General features: G+C 46.7%; 1 protein-coding gene across 1 annotated transcript in view; it reads left to right on the top strand.

The window, feature by feature from the left end:
* LOC308154430 (creatine kinase, testis isozyme-like) overlaps positions 1–21,290 on the top strand; it is a gene marked incomplete at both ends in the record, with an annotated part of 34,608 nt that extends 13,318 nt beyond the window's left edge. The window contains 7 exons of the mRNA XM_080527591.1: positions 14,050–14,237; positions 14,491–14,645; positions 14,770–14,902; positions 15,877–16,048; positions 20,485–20,608; positions 20,796–20,985; positions 21,112–21,290. Coding sequence (XP_080383717.1) covers positions 14,050–14,237; positions 14,491–14,645; positions 14,770–14,902; positions 15,877–16,048; positions 20,485–20,608; positions 20,796–20,985; positions 21,112–21,290 — 1,141 coding nt within the window. The remainder of the gene's footprint in view (positions 1–14,049; positions 14,238–14,490; positions 14,646–14,769; positions 14,903–15,876; positions 16,049–20,484; positions 20,609–20,795; positions 20,986–21,111) is intronic.
* Between the last annotated feature and the right edge of the window lie 1,507 nt (positions 21,291–22,797).

The following is a 22,797-nucleotide window of genomic DNA, read 5'->3' as shown; positions in this document are numbered from 1 at the left end:
ACCGAAGAAAAGCACGGTGAGCTGCCTAAACGACTACCGCCCGGTGGCACTCACACCAATCATCATGAAGTGCTTCGAGAAACTAGTCCGAGCCCACATACTCACACGCCTCCCGCCCAACCTGGATCCATACCAGTTCGCCTACAGAGCCCACAGGTCCACAGAGGACGCCATCACGACGACTCTCCACGCCACTCTATCCCACCTGGAGAGGGGAAACAGCTACGCGAGACTGCTCTTTGTGGACTTCAGCTCCGCCTTCAACACCATCCTTCCAGACAGGCTAGTGACCAAACTACTAGACCTGGGTCTACCACACTCTATATGTGCATGGATCAAGGACTTCCTGGGTCCCCCCAGGACTGCGTGCTAAGCCCCATCCTCTACAACCTCTACACCTACGACTTCACCCCCGTCCACCCCAGCAACTCCATCGTAAAGTTTGCAGACGACACCACCGTGGTGGGATGCATCTCGGGGGGGGACGAGGCGGCGTACAGGGATGAGGTAGAGCAACTGAGCAAGCTGTGCAAGGTTAACAACCTGCTGCTGAACAAGTCAAAGACCCAGGAAATCATCGTAGACTTCAGGAGGAAAAAGTCTGAGATCCAGCCCCTGCTCATCGACGGAGAGAGCGTGGAGAGAGTCTCAACCCTCCGATTCCTGGGGATGCACATGCGGGATGACCTGACCTGGAAGGACAACACAAAAGACACCATCAAGAAGGCACAACAGCGGCTATACATCCTGAGAGTCCTCAGGAAGGAACACAGCAAGCAGGAGATACTGGTGACCTTCTACCGCGGCGCAGTGGAGAGCATCCTCACCTACGGCATCTGCAACTGGTTCTCCAGCTGCACTACCGCGGAGAGAAATGCGCTACAGAGAGTCGTGAGAACAGCACAGAAGATCACCGGCGCCCCCCTCCCCTCTCTGGAAGAGCTGTACAACACACGCTGTCTCAGGAAGGCCTCCAAGATCTCCAGGGACCCAACCCACCCTGGGTACGAACACTTACCCGGCTGCCCTCGAAAAGGCGGTTCAGGACCTTGGCCGCAAGGACAAACAGACTGAAGAACAGCTTCTACCACAGGGCCGTCCAGGCCCTGAACACAGCAAAGACCTAGGTTCTGGGCCCTGGACAGTCTGGACGGATTGATGGCAGCTGCTGGACTGAAAAAAAAATCAGGTGTAGTGCTGAGGCACAAATATGTACATTTCAAGCCTGCAAACTGCGACACTTTAAATAAATGTGCAATAACACTATTGTGCAATATGACAACCCTAGTCGTCTATCTGTACAGTATAGTACAGTGGATAGTGTACATAGCCTTTATTTATGTAAACCAGCTCCTTCCCTTCTTGTGATTTTTTTAAAAGTGTTTTTTTTTCTTTCCTAACACCAGGGGAGCCACCCCTCCTAAATTTCGTTGTTTGGTACCTGTACTGTAGCAATGACAATAAAGACCATTCATTCATTCATAATGCAATATACTCTTCAATACAACATATATCTTTTTAAACATTTTGGGTAAAACAATCCAATACACTATAGGAACTGCTAATAAATATAGTAAAGAAATCTTCAGTCTTGAGTTACACCTGTCACATCACACGACACTGAGAAGGCAACATGACACGATAAAGAAAACAGCGGTCGGGGGGGAAGTCATGTCTTATGTGTCCCGTTTCTATTTGTCAGGAAGGCATGTGGAGTCGTGACACCAGTTCAAGCACTTTGGACCTCTTGCTGCAGGGCGAGTCTTGGGCAGCGTGTGGGGTCATATAAAAACCATACAAGTGCTCCAGGAAGCCATAAAAGGAGCCAAGCTGCTCTGGGTAACCCAGATCAAACACCCGCAAGAGCATTAACTCAGGCCCTCTTGAGGCAGGGGTATTGCCATCCTATCAACAGGGGCAACGATGTGGCCTGGGGTGGTCCAGTGGTCTAGCACCACGGTCTACAGTGCACACATGCCCATGTCGACATGGGTTCGAATCCGGCCCATGCCCTGCTGACATGCCCTCTCTCTCCCTTCTTCTCCTTACTTTCCTGTCTGTCTTCGATGTATCTGTCTAATAAAATGTACAAATATGAGTGGGACTACCCCACTCTGAAAAAATAACAACAACAAAAAGAAAAAACAGGGGCAACGATGCAAAGCTGCCGGCCAGGTGCCTCCAGAGGCCCCATGCTCACAATGTAGGAGGGTTCAACCTGGGAGCCAGACTCTGGGCCCTCCAAAGAACCAACCATGAGATTGGAAGTGTGAGAGAGGAAAGGAAGAAGGTTAAACATTGAATGGAGATGGCACACAGAGTCTGGCTTAGGGCTGCCACGATTAGTCGACTAGTCGCGACGACGTCGATTACCAAAATCGTCGCCGACATATTTGGTAATCGACGTCGTCGCATGTTTTTTTGGAGCTGATTTTGTTTTTTTACCTTTATTTTACCAGGCGAGACAATTAAGAACAAAATTCTTATTTACAATGCCGGCCTGCAATAAGGGGATAATATGCAATATGCAAGATGCAATATAAGCGATAAGCATTCGTTTTTCTTCCCTGAAGCTGCCACTGGCTAGCGTCTCCCAGTGTCTTTGATGTACATGCGCAGTGTCGGTCATCCGGGACACACGTGACATCCCCGGAAAAACAAACTGAGAAATGTCTTCCCGTCCTCGTACGTCTAAAGTGTGGGAGCATTTCAACCACAACGTTGAAAAAAAGAATGTAAAATATACAATTTGCAAAGCTGAACTCGCTTATTCATAATATCATGGCAGCACGTCTATGATGCGCGAGCATCTCAAAAGGAAGCACGTTGTGGCAGATGACGAGGAAGACGATGGCTCGTCTCGGTAAGCTAGTTAGCTTGTTATTGGCTAACGATATTGTTACGTTAAAAGCCTTCTTACATTATTTTACGTTATGTGCTGTAACGTTGTCATCAAAGCGATACTTATCAAATAGCTAAAAATGTTGTCTTAACGTTACAGTGCTAAGAAGGCGCGTTCTACTATGGATAGTTATCTTGTCAAGATGCCAACGTGCATTTCCTCGCTATGAATGAATAGTCCACACAGGAGAGAAACAATTTCTTTGCTCAGTCTCCTGCACTTTTCTTTGTTATGTTATTTGATTGAGACCAAACCTTTTCTCTACAAACATTTCTTTTTGTGGATAATTGCTCTTTTTTAGTTGCCTTAGTGCCTACCTCATTTTATTTTGCAGCACTATTCAATACATTTAAAATGTATGTTTGATGCCAGAGATGAGTGAAGCAAAGCAAAACTTTTGTACTCTGTACAAGTATTTATTTTTGTTTTTGTATTCTTTTGGTTGCCTAGTGCCTAGCCTACCTCATTTTACTCAGCAGTTTGCACTCTCTACTACTCTTTACATTACATTACATTACATGCAAGTGATGCCAGAAATAAATCTGCAAAGTTCATTAAAATATCTATTTTTGAGTGAACAATCATTTAAGAAGCTGATTTAGAAGATGATAGTTAAATAAGAGCGATTGAGTAATTGTGCGATAAGCTGTAATTTATGATCCGATTAGTCGACTAATCGTTAAAATAATCGGTGACTAGTCGACTATGAAAATAATCGTTTGTGGCAGCCCTAGACTCTGGCTGAGTATGAATCATTGCTAGTGAAAACAATTATATTTTCAGCAAGCGCATGAGTTATAAATCTATAGTGCCCTGCACTTAAGTAATGGGACAGTGAAGCATATTTTCCTCTTTTGGCTCTACACTCCAAAAGCTTCAGGGTGTTTTTGGGTGTGTGTAAAAAATGACCACATTCCTATGATTGAATGATCGATTGCGTGGCTAATAAAACATTGTTTGTTTGGTTTATTTGAAATCAAACAATTACTGTGAGGTTAACATAGAGGAAGCCTTTTCAACCGAGTTCTTGAAATACCAACTGGAGCAGGCCATATCACAACTGGGTTACAGATGTAAACTTTTAGTTGTCATATTTGGCAGCCTGGGCCATGTTCACAAGCTTGTTGTCAGAGGCCTTCAAATGGCTGGCCTATCTAAGAGAAGGGCCAAACAGTTAGCAAAGTATTGCTCAGTATCTGCTATTATTGGTAGCCGCTCAATGTGGAGAAGGCAGTGCTTCTTGTACTCATGAGCTTTATACTGTCTGTTTTACAGTATTCATACTGTATGTCAATCCACTGTTATCATTTGGTGTGAATAACATCCTATGTGTAGGCATAACTGGTTGTCAATTCAGCACTATTGTAACTGACTGTTTTCATAATGTCAAAATGCACTGATAGTATTGATGTCCTTTAGATATTGTACATTTATGTGGACATAAATAAAGCATTTCAAATGAGTGTGTGTGTGTGTGTGTGTGTGTGTGTGTGTGTGTGTGTGTGTGTGTGTGTGTGTGTGTGTGTGTGTGTGATTCTGGTAAGGAGCAAACTATAATAATACTATTTAGAGGTCAGAAATACAGAGGAACTTACAACGTTTTGTATTTCCTCCTTTTTAGGCTCGGGCCTGTCGCCTCCTGCTGCACCAAGTAAATAAGAGTGTGTGTGTGTGTGTGTGTGTGTGTGTGTGTGTGTGTGTGTGTGTGTGTGTCTGTGTGTGTGTGTGTGTGTGTGTTTGTGTGTGTTTTCTACCTCCTTTGTTCTTAATGTGCATTATTTTAGATTAGCTTCAACCCATTCTTCTTTCTCCCCTGCAGCTGGTCCATTCATTGAGACAATAAATATTGAGACAATAGCTAGTTTCACAGCTTTAACAGATCTAGGGAATATCAAAAGCGCTAAATTGCACTGGCTTTTTGAACAACTTATAAAGAGTCAATGCAGAGTAACCAGGTATACAAGTTTCACTGAAGAATGGGCATACAACTTCATACTTGAGAATACAGATCTGTCAGACAAGTCAAAAGTTAGCGGCCCTACAGAGGTTGAAACATGACACCATCTTATAATTTCACATATAACATGAAGCTAGTTTAGGTTTTTTTTTCACACACACACACACACACACGCACAGTTATTTGGCACAGAACAACTCTTCCATGAATAACTGCAATCTATACAATCTGATCAGCTATTGTATCTGTTGAATATGCAGGGAGATTACTGTATTCCTAAATGAACACAAGAAGACATTGTGGAATATAAAAGCATTTACTTCGCAATGTCTTAATTAGTTTGAACATTACTTGAAGGTTGTGCTCAAGAATATCCCTGTTCAGCCCTCCCGTTTAGACAGAGAAAATGAATTCCCAGCATTTTAGATTTTTGAAATTCATAAATTTCCCTACCAAACTCAGTTTCAGAATCTCACACATAACTTCACTGCAAAGTAATACTGGTGACCCCAAAATATATATGCGTTATAATCATAAGGTAGGGATAGGATATAGCTACAATCAGGCATGTTTCATTGCACCTGAGAGTCGAGACATTGTATACAAGTTGCCTGCAACAAATGCTCTGGAAGCGTTATCAAAACAGTTTGAGATACCACTCAACTCAAAATTATATTATTGTGTTCTGCGCAAGCATCTTCGACTCGACTGATTCCTCTCCAATCAGTTTCATTGTCCTCCTTATTTGGCTAGACCCCTACCCCTGCCTTAGGCACAAACACAAGCCTTTCTAACCACACCCGTGGCCCCCACCCAGACGTTGCCTTATCTCCCCTTCATGCTGTGAGCAGGACATGTACTGTGAGCAGGTAACATGTAATACTACGTATGATGGATGAAAAAATGTGTGATGCACAAAACACCATAAAGACACTGTAGAGTGGGGGCGCTTAGGTGGCGTAGCGGGTTAAGCGTTGACCATGTAACCGATTCGATTCCTATATATAATATAAACATAATAATCATCTCAATGTATAATATGTGTTTTTAAGGGTTCGTAATATCAAAATTAACCTTGCTGTACTGTATAGCGGACACATAATGGACTGTACTCAATATATAACAGATTAGATTAGATTCACTTTATTGTCATTACATAGTAGGCTACAAGAAAATGCAACAAAATTATTGTGCGTCTAACCAGAAGTGCAAAAATAGCAATTATATTGCAGTGATAAGTAGCAGTATTTACAGCAGTATTTACAGCAATCTATACAGTTAAGTGCAAATGGTAGCAAGATGTGCAATGACATACAATAGTGACTGGATGTATATGTGCAGTGGTATATATACATTGAGATTATATACAATGTGCAATTTTACAGGCTATGATAAATATGTTGTATATAGTGAAGTATACAAAAATACAAAAATACAGGGTGTGGGCTAGGGGTGTAACGGATCACCTAACTCACGGATCGGATCGTGTCACGGTTTTTGAGTCACGGATCGGACCATTTTTCAGATCAACACAAAACATTTTTGTTTTTATAAAAACTGCTTTTTCCTTGAATTCTGTAAAAACACCACTTTTACTATGTGTCAAAAAACCAACAACATTCAAGATGTCAAAACTGGTAATATATATACATACATATATATACATATATATATATATATATATATATATATATAACTAACATATTCTACACTCAAACATTACATAATTATACTGAAATACACTCAATTTAAATGATAGGAGAGAGGGAGGAGGCGCCTGGTTGCAGCAGTGAATCACTGGGCTCTTTAAAGCAGATGAATAAACATGTTTTATGCCACTTTTAACTAAATAATAAAGTGAACCCTTATTTTGAACATGGTATGAAAAAAATGCCTACATTATCAGAAGATGTCGAGCTACCTTTTTCGTGCCTCCCGTCATAGTTGACAGAGAAGCCAAAGTGCTCCCATACATGGGATTTAAATGACGAGGGAGGCATTTCGAGTTGTTCTCCGCCGAACAACGTAACATGATACACTTGGGCCGCGTTTGTAAATTCGCTTTGAGAGCGCCGGAGCGCACACTGGGTCCGACGTCATAAAGCGACCAAGTAATTTGATTGGACAAGAGGCGTTCCTTGAACGCTGATCAGATTCCAGAGCGGATTTACGAACGCAGCCTTGTTGTTGTGGATTCCCAGCTTCACGTGCAGTGAGCAAACAACGGATTATTTTTCTTTCGCATTATCAACCTATCATTGCGCTTTAGAGTAAATCTTTTCGAGTCTATCTTTTCATGGCAACTCTACATTGTGATTTACAAGAGATATTAAGTAAGATATTAAGTAATATTATTTTGCAATTGACACATGCGTTCCGAACCGTGGAGGGCGATCCGAACGGATCACGGAATTTCCGTGATCCGTTACACCCCTAGTGTGGGCTATGATACACAACTTATTGTGAGAGTCACCTTAAACCAGTGGTGTAGTCTACGTGATACGCAGGACTACACCGTATACCCACTAGGAAAGGCCAAGGATTTCCGTATACCCACTTAAAAATGTGCGAGGATACGTAACAGCGTTTTGTGACAGAACTTTCACACTTTCATTCATAAAATTCACCCTGTCTGTGTTACGAAGCACTTGACTTTTGGACCATTGGGACTGACTATAGCGTCATACACCATCAACGGGGGGAAATGCGACATGAAATATGTCAAAATGCAGCACTATCATGCACAGATCAACCTTATAACCTTGTAATGTTATGTTATGTAATGTTTGATATATAACGTTAGACAGGGAGCGCAGATTTATTTTTATGGCGTTCCAAAATGAACGATATGAGGCTGGGAGGGGAAAATCACAATATACCCACTAGAAAAAACTAGACTACACCACTGCCTTAGACTTCACCATGACCTAAACCCGGGGAAAAAACAAGGTTATTGGTGCCACTGAACAACTGAACAACTTCAGGCTGGGATATGCTGTCCTCATGACAAACTGCTGGAGATATACTGCCGGACTAATAATCAATGTATCTGTTATCTATGTACAGTAGATGCTCATAAAGGCCATGGTACAGTCTCAGCTGCAGCAGAGAAACAGGTAGAGACCCAGGTTACCTATCGTCTATGCTACAGTATATGGCTGGTTGCCTAGAAACAGATGAAGTCTACTTCTTCACTAGAAAGTATGATCACTGGAAATTCTTCCCGGAAATTCAGATTTAGTCAGCAACTTTGTTTATTTTTTATTTTTAGTGTATTAACTTTCTTTACAGTTTGTTCTAACTCAGGGCAGGGCTATGTCTGTTTGCAGAATGTTGTATCAAGTAGACGTCAAATATTCCAACATAAAAAACAGCTCAACAAGTCTATAATATCGATATTGGCTCCTGTGGTTGCTGCTGGACTATATTCCAGTGCAGGTCTCGAGGTCTAGACGGATGACTGTTGATGAAGCGTCAGAAGCGCCTGCGCTTTAGTGAAATGACATCATCACAGGTGTGTTCTCTTTAACTTACATATGCGCTGGTGTAGTGCAGTTTTAATAATAATATTGAATCAATATAATCACAAACACACTCACACACACACACACACACTCTCACACACACACACAAGACAATATAAGCAAGCACTCAAGTTGAGGGGATGGCATCCCCCCTGAAATAAAAACAGTAAAAATCATCCCCCTTCGAAAACTGCCATCCCCCCTTTCCATCCCTTATGTCATTTTATCAATGAACGTGGTATTACTGCTATTTCAACATTTAGTTTTGCGCATATTGAGTAAAATACTGTGGGCGAGGGGGGGGCACGCACACATGCAATGACATTTTTACCAAGTCACTGACGCTGAAGTCACTGACGCTGTGGGGATGCTAAAATTGTCCCCATTATGATAAAATCCACCACCCCCCCTGATTTTCTTTTACAACTTGAGTACTGAATATAAGTAATTCAAAAGATGTATTACTTGCAGTATTCTATTCAACAGGTAGAGGGTAAAATAGTGCCTACTCTTTTAACCCCGGAGAAGCGGCTGAGGGACTGCTGCATTGTGCCATGCTAGGGGCACTGTGTGTTAGGTCCCAAGTCTGTGACTGTTCCACACTATATTGACGAAGAACACTGCACTGCAGCCAGTGACTGTTGTACCAGTTCAACCAGAACGACCACACATTCAATGTTGAGGCACATTTGCGTCGATCTCAGCTCTACATTTAGAGTTCAAAACTCAAAATGTATATAATTCCTACTTTGTGTATAGACTGTTGGCAAAATGGGAGCAGCTAAAATGTTTGTAGAGGAGGACCAATTCAGATGCCCGATTTGTCTGGATCGATTGAAGGATCCGGTGACCCTTACCTGTGGACACAGCTAGTGTATGGACACAGCTACTGTCTGGACACAGCTCCTGTATGGTCACAGCTACTGTATGGTCACAGCTACTGTATGGACACAGCTACTGTATGGACACAGCTAGTGTATGGACACAGCTAGTGTATGGACCAGCTACTGTATGGACACAGCTAGTGTATGGACACAGCTAGTGTATGGACCAGCTACTGTATGGACACAGCTAGTGTATGGACCAGCTACTGTATGGACACAGCTAGTGTATGGACACAGCTAGTGTATGGACACACAGCTAGTGTATGGACACAGCTACTGTATGGACACAGCTAGTGTATGGACACAGCTAGTGTGTGGACCAGCTACTGTATGTACACAGCTACTGTATGGACACAGATACTGTATGGACACAGCTACTGTATGGACACAGCTAGTGTATGGACACAGCTACTGTATGGACACAGATACTGTATGGACACAGCTAGTGTATGGACACAGCTACTGTATGGACACAGCTAGTGTATGGACACAGCTAGTGTATGGACACAGCTAGTGTATGGACACAGCTAGTGTGTGGACACAGCTAGTGTGTGGACACAGCTAGTGTATGGACACAGCTAGTGTATGGTCCAGCTACTGTATGGACCAGCTACTGTATGGACACAGCTAGTGTATGGACACAGCTAGTGTATGGACACAGCTACTGTATGGACACAGCTACTGTATGGACACAGCTAGTGTATGGACCAGCTACTGTATGGACACAGCTAGTGTATGGACCAGCTACTGTATGGACACAGCTAGTGTATGGACACATCTAGTGTATGGACACAGCTACTGTATGGACACAGCTAGTGTATGGACACAGCTAGTGTATGGACACAGCTACTGTATGGACACAGCTAGTGTATGGACACAGCTAGTGTGTGGACACAGCTAGTGTATGGACACAGCTAGTGTGTGGACACAGCTACTGTATGGACACAGCTAGTGTATGGACCAGCTACTGTATGGACACAGCTAGTGTGTGGACACAGCTAGTGTATGGACACAGCTAGTGTATGGACAGTGGACACAGATACTGTATGGACACAGCTAGTGTATGGACACAGCTAGTGTGTGGACACAGCTACTGTATGGACACAGCTAGTGTATGGACCAGCTACTGTATGGACACAGCTAGTGTGTGGACACAGCTAGTGTATGGACACAGCTAGTGTGTGGACACAGCTAGTGTATGGACACAGATACTGTATGGACACAGATACTGTATGGACACAGATACTGTATGGACAGATACTGCTGCACAACCGCGGAGAGAAATGCGCTACAGAGAGTCGTGAGAACAGCCCAGAAGATCACCGGCGCCCCCCTCCCCTCTCTGGAAGAGCTGTACAACACACGCTGTCTCAGGAAGGCCTCCAAGATCTCCAGAGACCCAACCCACCCTGGGTACAAACACTTTACCCGGCTGCCCTCGAAAAGGCGGTACAGGACCATGGCCGCAAGGACAAACAGACTGAAGCACAGCTTCTACCCCAGGGCCATCCAGGCCCTGAACACAGCAAAGACCTAGGTGCTGGGCCCTGGACAGTCTGGACGGATTGATGGCAGCTGCTGGACTGAAAAAATCAGGTGTAGTGCTGAGGCACAAATATGTACATTTCTAGCCTGCAAACTGCGACACTTCAAATGAATGTGCAATAACACTATGTGCAATATGACAACCCTAGTCGTCTATCTGTACAGTATAGTATAGTGGATAGTGTACATAGCCTTTATTTATGTAAACCAGCTCCTTCCCTTCTTGTGTTTTTTTTTGTTTTTTTTTCTTTCCTAGCACCAGGGGAGCCACCCCTCCTAAATCTCGTTGTTTGGTACCTGTACTATATCAATGACAATAAAGACCATTCATTCATACTGTATGGACACAGCTAGGGTATGGACCAGCTACTGTATGGACACAGCTAGTGTATGGACCAGCTACTGTATGGACACAGATCCTGTATGGACACAGCTAGTGCCTAGTGTATGGACACAGCTACTGTATGGACACTCTACTGTATGGACACAGCTACTGTATGGACACAGCTAGTGTATGGACACAGATACTGTATGGACACAGCTAGTGTATGGACACAGCTACTGTATGGACACTCTACTGTATGGGCACAGCTAGTGTATGGACCAGCTACTGTATGTACACAGATACTGTATGGACACAGCTAGTGTATGGACACAGCTAGGGTCTGGACACAGCTAGTGTATGGACACAGCTAGTGGACACAGCTACTGTATGGACACAGCTAGTGTATGGACACAGCTACTGTATGGACACAGCTAGTGTATGGACACAGCTAGTGTATGGACCAGCTACTGTATGGACACAGCTAGTGTATGGACACAGCTAGGGTCTGGACACAGATACTGTGTGGACACAGATACTGTATGGACACAGCTAGTGTATGGACACAGCTAGTGTATGGACACAGCTACTGTATGGACACAGCTAGTGTATGGACCAGCTACTGTATGGACAGTTGGACACAGCTAGTGTATGGACACAGCTTATTTGAATGTGGCTGAATATGTTTTTTGTTTTTTGTTTTACACAAATTCAGTAGCAGACTGAGATAGATAGATAGATAGATAAATAGATAGATAGAAAACAACAACAACCTAGACATTATGACACTCAATTCTAACCCTTGACCTGCAGGCAGAAATCTCCTCTCTCAAAAATAAACATTCTACAAAATGTTGTTAATCATCAAATGCATGCGGACACGCGCCACGCGCCTTGTTTAGATTCAAACATTGTATTGTAAGTGACAGTTTATCATCATAACTCTGATTAACTGACAGTTTATTTTCACCTGACGGCTTCACCTGAAACAGCCACAACCACGGCAGAACATATGGAGAAACTGTAAGTATATATAATATAGATATAGAATATATCCTATTTGAATATTATCCTATATAGATATAGAATGTATCCCAGTGGAGTAAACTAACCCAAACTAAACTAATCTAAACTAAAGGAGCCGTTAGCTACATGAGCAGCGGTGGCTAGCTAGCCAAGGGTGCAAGCATAGCCTAACAATAAACAACCTGTATGAGTAATTTTACACATCTTTAATCTACACAGACAAGCAAACTAGCCAGCTAGTGTTCTCCGGCAAGGTCCCTGTGCACAACTGAACTGGTCTCAACGATGCTAGCTATAGTAGCTACGCTTTCACCTCTCACACCGTTCATCAGCTTCTTGACCCACCTTCTGAAAAACAGCTGGATTAAAACATCAAATAAAAGGTTGCTGTTGATATCACGGTGTTTTCCAAATGAGGATGGCGATCCAGGAGCTCTCACATAAGTCTCCGCGTGTCCTGGTTGGTGAGTGTTGTAACTGGGCGGAGGAGGCGCAGGTTTGCAGACTATCACATCGTGTTTGCTTCAGTTACATTGACATCTGAAGTACGAGGCGGTCTAGATGCGGTGCAGATCTGTGAATCGGCGCAAACGCTGCGCTTCGTAGATGCGATCAAACGACTGAAATGTGTTATTTTCGGCTCCAGTTGATGACGTCGGAATCTTTTAAAAAGACAGGAGGAGAAACTGTATAATAATAATAATAATAATAATAATAATAATAATAACAACAACAATAATTGTTATAATAATAACCATTATTTGTATAGCACTTTTCCTGCAAACGTTGCAGCTCAAATGCTTTAATCATTATGTAATCATCATTTAACCATTTAGTAATTTAAAGGCAATATTAAAAAGATGGGTTTTAATTATTTAAATGGGTTTTAATGGTTTCAATGGGTTTTAATGGGTTTTAGTGGTCAGTTAACAACTGGGAATCGTGATTGCATTGATGCATACATAATACTGCTCTTCTTCTACATGGAGACATTGACAATCCCAAACAATTATTATGAAGCTCTTCTGATTCCCAAATAAACCAATACACTCGTCTTGTATGTAAACCAATGCACTAGTCTTGTATGTAAACCAATACACTAGTCTTGTATGTAAACCAATGCACTAGTATTGTATGTAAACCAATGCACTAGTATTGTATGTAAACCAATACACTAGTCTTGTATGTAAACCAATGCACTAGTATTGTATGTAAAGTGTACATACAATACTAGTGCATTGGTTTACATACAAGACTAGTGTAGTATTGGTTTACATACAAGACTAGTGCATTGGTTTTACATACAAGACTAGTGTATTGGTTTACATACAAGACAGACCAGGGTAGATAACCCAGGTAAAGAGTCAAGCGGCTTTCAACCACCCAGACACCTGTCCTGCCTGGTAACGGGGTTTAGCGAGGGGCGTTTAGGGCGTCTCTGGATCCGATGTGGCGGCTTCTGATCGTCACGTTTCAAGGACACACTTCTGTTCTGCACAATGACCTTGCCGATGGGTTAAAACATTACAGCAACATTTCGGCATCAAGTGTATAGTTGCAGTTTATTCAATTGCCTCTCACTCAGTGTTAGTAGCTGGAACATAGGTCAATTATTTGGTTAGTCAGGCATGCCATAATAACATTTAACAGGCAACAAGAATGTCACTAGCTGACAGTTGCCCCCTTACATTTACATTTTTGGCATTTAGCAGACGCCGGCTTATTCCAAAGCGACTTACAATCAACACTTAACCTACCTTACTAGCCTACCAAGTAAGGAGAACACTTTTAAGGAGAATGTAGATTTCAAAAATGCCATATGCATTTTTTTTAAGCATAACAGGTAGCTTCCCCTTACCCTGTAGAATGTGTTTGTTGTTACTGTTCAGCAATGACCAAATGGCCAAAGTGACAATCAAGAGGCTGTCGCCTGACGAGGAGTTCCCAGACCTCAGCCAGCACAACAACCACATGGCCAAGTTCTTAACCCAGGACATATACAAGCAGCTCAGAGAGAGAGCCACCCCCAACGGCTTCACCATAGACGGGGTCATTCAGACAGGGGTTGATAATCCTGGTAACACACACCCATCCCCAGTCTCAGTCTCAGTATAGGCCTTGAGCTTGATGACATTCTGAGCTTTGGTCAGTGACCTGGGGGTTGTTCCATCAACGTCTATAAAGGAACATCCAGGCTTATTTTGGATAACTAGACTTATCAGAATAAGCCTGGATTTTCCCTTTAGCGTTGTTGATGGAACACCACCCTGGTCATTGGTCCTGAGTGTGTGTCTCCATCTAAGCCCCCTCCTGATTGGTCTCTCCTCCAGGCCATCCCTTCATCATGACGGTGGGGTGCGTGGCGGGAGACGAGGAGACCTACGAGGTGTTCAAGGAGCTGCTGGACCCCGTCATCGAGGAGAGACACGGAGGCTACAAACCCTCCGACAAGCACAAGACCGACCTGAACCCAGAGAACCTGAAGGTCCGGTGCTGTTCTGTTCCCTGACACACGGCTGTCAGTCTGTCTCTCTGGAGATGGTAGACCCATGGTTTATTGAAGCCCTCTACCCTCCTGCAGAGAGGCTAACCGCTGTGTGTTGTTGCAGGGCGGAGATGACCTGGACCCCAACTACGTCCTGAGCTCCCGCGTCCGGACAGGCCGGAGCGTCCGCGGGTTCTGCCTGCCCCCCCACTGCAGCCGCGGGGAGAGGAGGGGCATCGAGAAGCTCTCCATAGAGGGTACGGAGGAGAGGGGCCGTGTGGCGAGGGTTTAAATGTTACTTGGAGTGATGGGGGTAGGGTGGTACGTGGAGTGGTAGGATAGAGTGGTACATGGAGGGGTAGGATAGGGTGGTACATGGAGGGGTAGGGTAGTACGTCGAGGGGTAGGGTAGTACATAGTGGAGTGATAAGGTGGTACATGGAGTGGTAGGGTGGTACATAGAGGGGTAGGGTGGTATGTAGGGCGGTATAGAGGGGTAGGGTGGTACATAGAGGGGTAGGGTGGTACGTAGAGTTGAGCACAGATGTTTAGATGAGGGTGACAGGGGCGGGGTTAGATGAGGATGACAGGGGAGGGGGTTGTGGTGGGCAGAAGCTGACGCACCACTAAGCAGGCTTAGGATAAAGGTGGATGTTTCTGTCCAGCCATGACCTATAACGGAGCAGAGGACAGACAGCATTCTGCACAGCAACGGGTCAGGAGCTCTGCACGCCACCCTGTCATGATGCATTTCCACATTAGCCTACTGTGTAGAGGGCCCCCTCTGGTGGCAAGCCGAATTAATGCAAGTTATTGACAGGAGAGTTGGCGAGTCGTATGGGGATGTCTTTGTTAAACAGTTTTAGGTCACTGGCTTTGTTTGGCTGTTTTGAACAGGTCATTTGTGGCTTGTAATGTAAATACTGGTGTTAATAATACTGGTGTTAATAATACTGGTGTTACATGGCAGGATTAGTGAAGGTAAGAAGAGGGACACCACACATTTAATCCTCCAGATGAACGGAGACTCAAACGGAGCTGATATAATAATATAATAACATACACCATTCAGCTGACATGTTTATCCAAAGACACTTACATTGCAGTGAGTGCATACATACATTTTAGTATATACGGTCCCAGCGGGAATCGAACCCACAACCTAAGCGCTGTTAGCGCCATGCTCTACCGCCCGAGCCCCAGAGGAGCTAACATGTCCGTTCCTCTCCAGCCCTGGACGCCCTGTCAGGTGACCTGAAGGGGAAGTACTACGCCCTGAAGAACATGACGGACGAGGAGCAGCAGCTGCTGATCGACGACCACTTCCTGTTCGACAAGCCCGTGTCTCCTCTGCTGCTGTCCGCCGGGATGGGCCGGGACTGGCCCGACGGCCGGGGCATCTGGTGAGGCGCCTCGGGGGTCAAACGACCATAGTCTTTACAATGGGAAGCTGCTACTTACACACAACGACCACTAGTGGTCCTGAAATTTGATCAAGTGCAAAGATATTAAAATAATGTTACTCTCACGGTCAAAAGACCCCACCCACAGCTGTTCTGGTGTTAATAAGGCTTATTTATACATACATTACATTTGGTGCTTCAGAAGCCTTACTTGTTGTCAATAGGACCTTATAGGACCTTATAGGTCAATAGGACCTTTGTCCTGTTGTCAATTGTCCTGTTGCGTTTGCCGTAGCTGTTTGCTGTTTGCTGTTTCCGGGTTCAGAGCACGCTGGCGTCAAGCGCTGTGACTGCCGCTTTTGTCCCCCGGTCCTGTCTTTTGTATCCTGTCTTTTTGTATCCTGTCCTGGTTTCTTGTTTTCGCTGTCTACCTTGTTTTGTGTGCCCGTCTTCCCCCGGAGGTCTCCGCTTTTTATTTTTTGTCTTTTCTTTTCCAAGTATTTTTGACTTTTCGCCGACCTCCGCTGCTTTCCACCTCCCGCCTCTCACTGCCTCCACTACCGGATTACAGTATCCATCGCCTCCGCTACCGGACTACAGTATCCATCGCCTCCTCTACCGGACTGCAGTATTCACCGCCTCATCATTCCTGTCCCCCGGCTTTGTGTTGCTGACCGACCCGCTGCGCGCCGCTCTCAGACATCGCTGGCCTGGCTGTGCTGTGCCACTACCCCTGTCCCGGGAGGTAGCCACCACTCCCTCCCCGGTTCGGGGGTTGCCATCTCCGCAGGTGAGTGTCAGTCCTTCCCGGCCTTCACTCACTACTGCAGGTTTTGGTCGCTGGCATGACACGGTTAGGCTGGCTGGCCGCGTGGGTTCAGTCCCAGGCTGGCAATACAGATGACAACAACAACAACAACAACACCACGCTGTCACTCTGGTCCACTGCCATGTTTACACAACTCACTGCCCACCAACTACTAGCCACTCCCAACCTATCCACTGAACTGCTCCCACCTGTACTCTGGTTTCATCTCCAACTTGGACTCACCCTCCTGCTGCTCCTATCGTTTTGCCCTGGACCCCCGCCCACCATACTCACCTATACTGCCACTGACCTTCACTCACTGAACCATAACCATCGCCTCACTGCTGCTGCTGCCACCGCCGCCACCAAGGCAGGCATTCTCCGCCGCCGCCGCTACATCCACCGAGGCTCCCAGCAACATCGACACCGGACTCTACACCACCCTGAAGGCACAAACATCCCCTCATTTTGGACTAACTCTCGCTCACCTGTCATCACCCCACACCGCACCGCCGACCCCTCAAACCTCCGCTCTCTCCCTCCTGCTCCCCCATCCATCTCCCTTGCACTATTGAACACTCGCTCTCTCTCCAACAAATCCCCTGTCATATCTGAACTGATACTGGACAACAACCTGGACATACTTCTCCTCACTGAAACCTGGCAGCAACCCTCGGACTACTACTCACTCAACCAGGCCACCCCCCCTAATTACACCTACATCGCTAAACCCCGCCTCTCCAAGCGAGGGGGTGGTCTCGCTGCTCTCCACAAACTCACCCTAACTGTCACTGTACTGGACCTCAACCTCCCACCCATGTCATCCTTCGAATACCTCGCTTTTTCACTCCCCAACTCCATAACTGCACTCCTACTCTACCGCCCACCGAGGCCACGCCCCTCTTTTCTGTCTGATCTCTCTGAACTCCTCACCATTGCCTCTTCCCTTTCTACCCGTCTCTTACTCACCGGTGACTTTAATATCCATGTCGACCAACCCAACTCCAACCTCACCTCTGATTTCCTCTCTCTCCTTGATTGTTTCCACCTCACACAGCACATCAACTTCCCCACCCATGTAAAAGGCCACACACTCGACCTTGTCTGCTCTGCCTCCCTACCCATATCCAACCCCCACCCTCTTCCTTTCCCACTCTCTGACCACCACTGCATCCTCTTCTCTGCCCCCCTGCCCCTACCGCGCCACCCCATCAAACGCACCATCTCCTTCCGTAACATAAAATCTGTCAACCCACTCACTCTATCCCAGTCCATATCTTCTGCCCTCCCCACTGACTCCACTCCCACCAACCCGGAAGACTATGCCACCTTACTCAACTCCATTCTCTCTGACTCCCTTGACTCACTGGCCCCCTTGAAAACCATCACTGTCTCCTTCACCACCTCCTCCCCCTGGTACACCCCTGAACTACGCACCATGAAACAGACCGGCCGCCAACTTGAACGACTACACAATAGAACCCACCTCACTGTCCATGCCGAAGTCTACAAGCAACATATCTCCTCCTACCGTGACGCACTCCAAGCTGCCAAATCTGCCTACTACTCCACCCTCATCAACACCTCCAATCGAAACCCCCGCACCCTCTTCTCCACTGTCAAGACACTACTCCAACCCCCGGACAACAACACAACTTCCTCCCCTGACCTCTGCAACTCCTTTCTCCACGCCTTCAACAGCAAGATCTCCCACATCAATAGCTCACTGACTGCCTCCATCTCCAACTCCACCACCCCCGCCCCCCCTGCTGTCATCTTCCCCCCTCCTGACTACCCTCCCCCTACTCCTCTCACTACTTTCTCCCCTATTGACTCCTCCCTCATCACTACTATCATCACCGCCTCCAAAACAACCACCTGCTCCCTCGACCCCCTCCCTACCACCCTGACCAAGGCCTGCCTCCCTGCCCTCATCCCCCACCTCACTGCCCTCTTCAATCAGTCACTATCCCAAGGCCACGTTCCCTCAAGCTACAAACTTGCCGCTGTCACCCCCATTCTCAAAAAGCCCACTCTTGACCCAGCCAATCTCTCCAACTACCGCCCCATCTCCAACCTACCATTCCTCTCCAAAACCCTAGAGCGCGTTGTCGCTGCCCAACTTCACTCCCACCTCCAATCCAACAAACTGTATGAACCCCTTCAATCTGGCTTCCGCCCACATCACAGCACCGAAACAGCCCTGGTCAAAGTAATCAACGATCTCCTCACCTCTGCAGACTCAGGTGCCCTCAACATCCTAGTTCTACTAGACCTGAGCGCAGCCTTCGACACAGTGTCCCACTCCATCCTCCTTCAAAGGCTGCGCCAACTGGGTGTTGAGGGCACCGCCCTGGACTGGCTCACCTCCTACCTCACCAACAGACACCAGTTCATCTCCCTCTCCGGTCACACCTCCTCCTCCTCCTCTGTCACACAGGGGGTCCCACAAGGCTCAGTCCTCGGCCCCCTGCTCTTCCTCTGCTACACACTCCCCCTCGGTCACATCATCCGCCAATTCAACCTGGACTTCCACTGCTACGCTGATGACACACAGATTTACATCACCACAAACTCCACCCAGAACCCACCCCTCACTCACATCGAAACCTGCATCTCCGCAATAAAAACCTGGCTCACACACAACTTCCTCAAACTGAACAGTGACAAGACCGAAGTCATCCTCATCGGCACCAAATCCACCCTCAATAAAACCGGACCCATCACACTCACCATTGACGACACTACCATCACCCCCTCCCCCCTGGCTCGCAACCTCGGCTTCATCCTGGACCCCACCCTCTCATTCGATCCCCACGTCAGTTCCATTGTCAAGACATCCTACTTCCACCTCCGAAACATTGCAAAAATCAGACACTGCCTCTCCCCCCCCGCTGCTGAATCCCTCATCCACGCCTTCATCTCCTCCCGCCTCGACTACTGCAACTCCCTACTCACCGGCATCACCTCCCGCTCCCTCCATAGATTCCAGATGGTCCAAAACTCTGCTGCACGCCTCCTCTCAAACACCCGCTCACGTGACCACATCACTCCTGTCCTCCACTCTCTCCACTGGCTCCCCATCAAAGAACGTATTCAATTCAAAGTCCTCATCCTCACATACAAAGCCCTCCATAGCCTGGCCCCCCCTTACCTGACTGACCTCCTTCTCCCCCACCGCCCTACCCGTACCCTCCGATCCTCATCCATTGTTCCCCTCACTGTCCCACCCTCAAAACTCAAAGGCTTCGGTCACCGTGCCTTTTCACGAGCTGCACCCCGCCTCTGGAACTCTCTCCCTCAACCACTCAGAGACTCACCCTCACTCCTCACTTTTAAATCCCACCTCAAAACCTACCTGTTCTCCCACGCCTACAGCCTCCCCTACCCCTAGCCATCTCCCCCATCCCTGCCACCCCCGCCCCCCCCCCCCCCCTGGACATGCATACAACCTTCCCCGTTTGTTAACTCTGTGTTATCTGTTGCTTGTTGTTTCTGTTTTCCGTTCTTCCCATATTGTCAGCGTCTTTGAGCCTCGGAAAAGCGCTATATAAATCCAATGAATTATTATATTATTATTACTTCCTGAGCTCAGAGGAAGGTTGTTTAAGGCTCTCCTCTGTCTCAGGCACAACGAGAACAAGACGTTCCTGGTGTGGGTGAACGAGGAGGACCACCTGAGGGTCATCTCCATGCAGAAGGGAGGCAACATGAGGGAGGTGTTCACACGCTTCTGCACCGGCCTCACCAAGGTGAGACCCAGGGGGCGTCTGGTTGGGCGAGCTAGACCTGCCAATCATCTCCACCGTAACTTACCATCGTCACACGTTCAGAACGTGGTGTTTTTATAAAAATTTTGCTAGTTATCGACTCTGTGGTAACGTCGATGTCGACCTTAACTAAATTCTGCCCCCACCCCCCGAATCTCCTTCTCCGCAGATCGAGTCTCTGTTCAAAGACAACGGCCACGCCTTCATGTGGAACGAGCACCTGGGCTACGTGCTGACCTGCCCCTCTAACCTCGGCACGGGGCTGCGCGCCGGCGTCCACGTCAAGATCCCCAACGTCAGCAAGCACGCCAAGTTTGAGGAGATCCTCAAGAAGCTGAGGCTTCAGAAACGCGGAACAGGTAAAGGAGATGATGATGATGATGTCGTCATGTAATGCTGACAATACATTTGCCAGAAGGAATACTGTATCGGTTCTGAAACCCCTGTGTTGATGGCTGGTGACTAACGGTCTGGCCTCTCCTCAGGTGGCGTGGACACCGCGGCTGTGGGAGGAACCTTCGACATCTCCAACGCTGACCGGCTGGGCTTCTCTGAGGTGGCGCTGATGCAGATGGTGGTGGACGGCGTGAAGCTGCTGGTGGAGATGGAGAAGAAGCTGGAGAAGGGCGGGTCAATCGATGACCTGATGCCCGCCCAGAAGTAAACTCTCCCCTGGTTGGACACCCCTCCCCCCCCTGCCTCCCTCCCTCCCCCTCCCCATGTCTGAATGAATGTGTGACACTATCCTGGAATGCACTCTGTATTAAAGAGCACTTACTCTCTCACTCAAGGTCTTCTTTCAATGTGAGAGTGGATCTGAAAACACAACAATAAAATGTTTCGATCTGTGGTTGACTGCGTTTGTTCTTTGTCACTGCATGCGTGCTGAAGTTACCCATGATCCTTCTTGGTATTTAAATAAGCCACACGATCGACCCTTAGCATGAGAAGTCAAGACTGTGAACCATGTTTACAGACATTTTAATTGAGACACGGGTGACTCTGACCTTGTGAGCATACATTTTACATGAATTCCATGAGCTCTACTTTTAAACAATATAAAAGAAAAATGGAGTATAACAATGTGTGGCTGTCTGGAAGTAAGATACATTATGTACACTGAAAACAATGCTAAGGTTTCATGAGGAGAGAAAAGATGAAATAAATAATACCAAAGACTAGAAATGCTCTTTGTCCACGTTCACAGCATGACAAATCATATTCAACTCGTTATGTTGGCCAAATATGGCCAGATTATACTGTAGTTATTAGTAAGTTATTCAGTGATTATTGCCAAAGCATTACTCTATACATTATAATATTCAATACATACTCTGTGTATTCTTGTTAAAAAACATTTGGAAACTGCTACTTTAATGATTGTACAGCTTAAATACGTTCTAGATCATATTCGGCCCTTGTGTTCAGAGCTTTAACTCGTTGGAGACTTTGGAAGCAATGTTTTTAAAAGCGATGGATGAGCCGGATATCCTCTTGAACCTCACGCCGTTGAGGGAGAGGCGGGGCAGCTTACACACCTCCATCTCCCACTGGACAAGGTTCTCAGCGTGTCCGTCTCCGTGGACACACAGCAGTGTTCGTAGTCGCAGTTGTTGGCGTCGAGCACCTTGCGGATCTCCCTCACGATGTGGCTGGGCTCCAGGGAGCTGGTGGTCCGCATACTCCAAGTGAACCTGAGGGAGCGGGGTTTACCGCCCGCCCTTTCCCCTTTCTGATCCCCAGGTACATGGCGACTGCAGGGTGGGAGACAGGAAGACAGGAAATGACACACAGGAGACAGGAAATGGACAAAATGTATCCATCAAACCTGTACAGACACACAGAGGTCTCAATAAACCGACAACACGACCATGCAGGGTGTTGATTGCGGGGTCGTGAGCATGCGACTGACTGGCGGTTATGCAGCACACAAGCAGAGCGGCGTCATGCAGACCGGGGGGGGGGGGGGGGGGGGCACAATCACAACAGGCGGGGGGCACGCACTTAAAGCACCAACACACCCCATTCAGATCCCCTCATAAGCTTCTAATGGGAGGAGGGGGGAGACATCCTGGATGGACCGGGGGGGCTAGGGACTGACTGACTGACTGGATGGATGGGGGGGGGGAGTTCATAGCATGGTGGCGGGAGGAGGAGGCTTGAAGCCTGTG

Source organism: Nansenia antarctica (assembly GCF_963989245.1).
Source record: "Nansenia antarctica genome assembly, chromosome: 3".
NCBI lineage: Eukaryota > Metazoa > Chordata > Actinopteri > Argentiniformes > Microstomatidae > Nansenia > Nansenia antarctica.
This window is presented reverse-complemented; position numbering and strand designations above follow the sequence as displayed.